Source organism: Palaemon carinicauda, chromosome 30 (assembly GCF_036898095.1).
Source record: "Palaemon carinicauda isolate YSFRI2023 chromosome 30, ASM3689809v2, whole genome shotgun sequence".
Classification (NCBI taxonomy): domain Eukaryota; kingdom Metazoa; phylum Arthropoda; class Malacostraca; order Decapoda; family Palaemonidae; genus Palaemon; species Palaemon carinicauda.
This window is the reverse complement of record NC_090754.1, coordinates 36,816,569-36,819,113: the sequence shown is the minus strand read 5'-3', so window position 1 is coordinate 36,819,113 and position 2,545 is coordinate 36,816,569. Positions and strand designations below refer to the sequence as shown.

General features: G+C 35.7%; 1 protein-coding gene across 1 annotated transcript; it reads left to right on the top strand.

The window, feature by feature from the left end:
* Positions 1-677: 677 nt before the first annotated feature.
* On the top strand, positions 678-2,277 carry LOC137623708 (pro-resilin-like). Its single transcript, XM_068354533.1, has 3 exons — positions 678-730; positions 1,360-1,434; positions 1,846-2,277. Exons 1-3 carry the CDS (start codon positions 719-721, stop codon positions 2,197-2,199), a joined length of 441 nt encoding a protein of 146 aa, XP_068210634.1. The 5' UTR covers positions 678-718; the 3' UTR covers positions 2,200-2,277.
* The last annotated feature ends 268 nt before the right edge of the window (positions 2,278-2,545 follow it).

The following is a 2,545-nucleotide window of genomic DNA, read 5'->3' as shown; positions in this document are numbered from 1 at the left end:
TGCTTGTGATATGATCTCATATTCATGAGGTTGAATTAATAGAAATCCAATTGTTCAAAGTAGAAAGAAGTTTTTCTATTACTTATTCATTCAGATTTTTGTCGTCTATAGTTTTTTGTATTTAATAACTTATCTGATTAAAAATGAGACTATAAGAACGATAACGCCGGTGCCCTTTTTGAATGAAATCATAATGAAGGTTAGATGGAGATGGCTTGGACATGCTCTTCGAACTCCCCAAGAGAGATTAGTTCACCAATTATTTTAACTGCGCTCCACCAAATACGAGAAGCGTTGGAAAACACAGCCCCACATGGTTGAGGACTATGACGCGTGAAGCAGATGATGATGAATGGAGAAGTATTTAATAAAAAGCTTAACATAGACACGACTGGCGAAATCTAATCGATACCTTTTGCGTCAATAGGCGTAGGAGGAGATGATGATGAATAACTTAGATATCAACGGTGTTTGAGACACGCCCTTTTTAGCGGGCAACCGGAGGTTACCCTCATTGAAATTCTGGGTCAGAACATCTTCCCTTAGGAAGTTAAGAAACGTTAAGGGAGATATGAGAGTAAGAAAGAAGGAAAGAAAAAACAAGTTGATCTTGAGGGGGCGAAAGTACTTCGTCGGTTACCCGATTTTGAGCCATATAAAAGGAGGCTGGCTATGGACATCATTATTCAGTTCGCTGGGAACAACACAAACAGACAACATGAACACCAAGGTATGGTATTCGCTCTGTGTGTTTTATCTAAAGTTTTGAAGCATTGTTTCATGGTATTGATTGGTTTTTAGAAGAAGTTTTATTAGCTTAAAAAAATGTACTACTTGGTCTCTTAGACGTTGTTTCGATACCCAGTATATAGATTAAGAAAACGTTAAACGTAGAAAAATTCAAAAGACGTTCAAACAAATACCTTTGGGTATATTTGCTAATTCAATTTCTGTAATGACTCTCGCATATCCTAATTTCGTGCATCTCTTACCTGGCGAAACTCGTTTAAGAATAGCGGGAAATAAAAGTTAGATTAATAATATTAATCTGTTTCATTATAATTACGTTTCTGTTTGTTTATGGGTGTACATGTTCTGTACACCAGTAACTGTATTTCTATAATCATTATTTTCTTTAATGTTTTCTCTACTGAATTTCCCTATTAATTTATATCACCCGTATATTGTCTGCACATCTTTTTATATTTTACATATACTTTCATCTTATTGAAATTTTCTGTTAAACATTACATATATTTTCTCTATCACTGCTATCTTTAATTTATGAAGACTATGTATAGTTAAATTTCTTCTTCTCTTCTTTATGTTCTTGTGTAACTTAAAATCTCTTTTTTCCAGGTTCTCATCTTCTTCGGTCTTGTGGCTTTGGCCGTCGCTGACAAGCGTCCATCATTCTCCTACGGAGTCCCAGATGTAAGTCTCTTTCCTTTATCATCGTTTCTGTTATCCTTGTAACTCTTTCATATGCTATTGTATTTAACAAACTTTTCCATCAGATATACTGAATATATAAGAAACTAAATCACCCATAGAGAAAAATATGCTGTCATTTTTTTTTTTTACTTTCGGTGGGTGGGGGGTGGGGATAGGTCATTTATGGATAGAAAATTACCATAATTTATTTTTCTTTAACTGCTGTTCATGGGAAGTTTGCTTTATTTTCTTTAATAGGGCGAAAGGTATACAACATTAACGGATAGCAAATTACTATCATTTTAAATGTTAAAAAAAAAAAAAAAAAACTATTACTGCTAAACATTATTTTTTCTTTCTTCTTTTTTTAATAATTGATTTTCCGACCCACTCATTGTTTTTTTCCTTCAGTCATCCTCAAGGTCTGATGAATCCTTCGAGTCCACCGAAGCCAAGTACAACTTCAACTGGGATGTAAACGACGACTCCTCCAGCAACGAATTCGGACACCAGGAAGCCCGCGACGGCGAAGACACTCAGGGATCCTACTACGTCCACCTCCCCGACGGTCGCCTCCAGAAGGTGTCCTTCCACGTTGATGGCGACGACGGATACATCGCTGAAGTCACCTACTCCGGTGAGGCTCAGTTCCCCGAATCCTCCGAATCCGAATCTTCCGAATCTGTTGAGTCCGCTGAGGTCCCCAGATATGCTCCCCCTCCAAGGAGATCCTATTTCGCCCCTGACTCCAACGAATCCAAGTAAATCAGAGATTTCTGATGTATTTAATTTTTAACTATGTATTGCCTTGTAGTAATTAAAGTATTTATTTGATTATGAAAATGAATGTGTTTCTCCTTACATGCCTTTGCTGGTCTCAATTATTTTTGTGAGGTTCTGAATATGGAGATGAAATCAAAATTTTGTATCTAGGACTAAACAACAATCACATTGGAAAATAGAATGGAATTTTGAGTCATGAGATGTTAATATTTTCAGCTATTCCCGATGATTACCTTTAACAAAATTATATAGAAAAAAAGAGAATATGTTACAAGAATTACCTGGTATAAAATTTTAGAATTTTTACGCAAAATTACGCTATCAGAAT

Excerpts from the sequence above, each read along its gene's own strand:
- LOC137623708 (XM_068354533.1), top strand. Across the intron at positions 1,435-1,845 it reads TCTCCTACGGAGTCCCAGAT|TCATCCTCAAGGTCTGATGA; the intron begins GTAAGTCTCTTT and ends TTTTTCCTTCAG.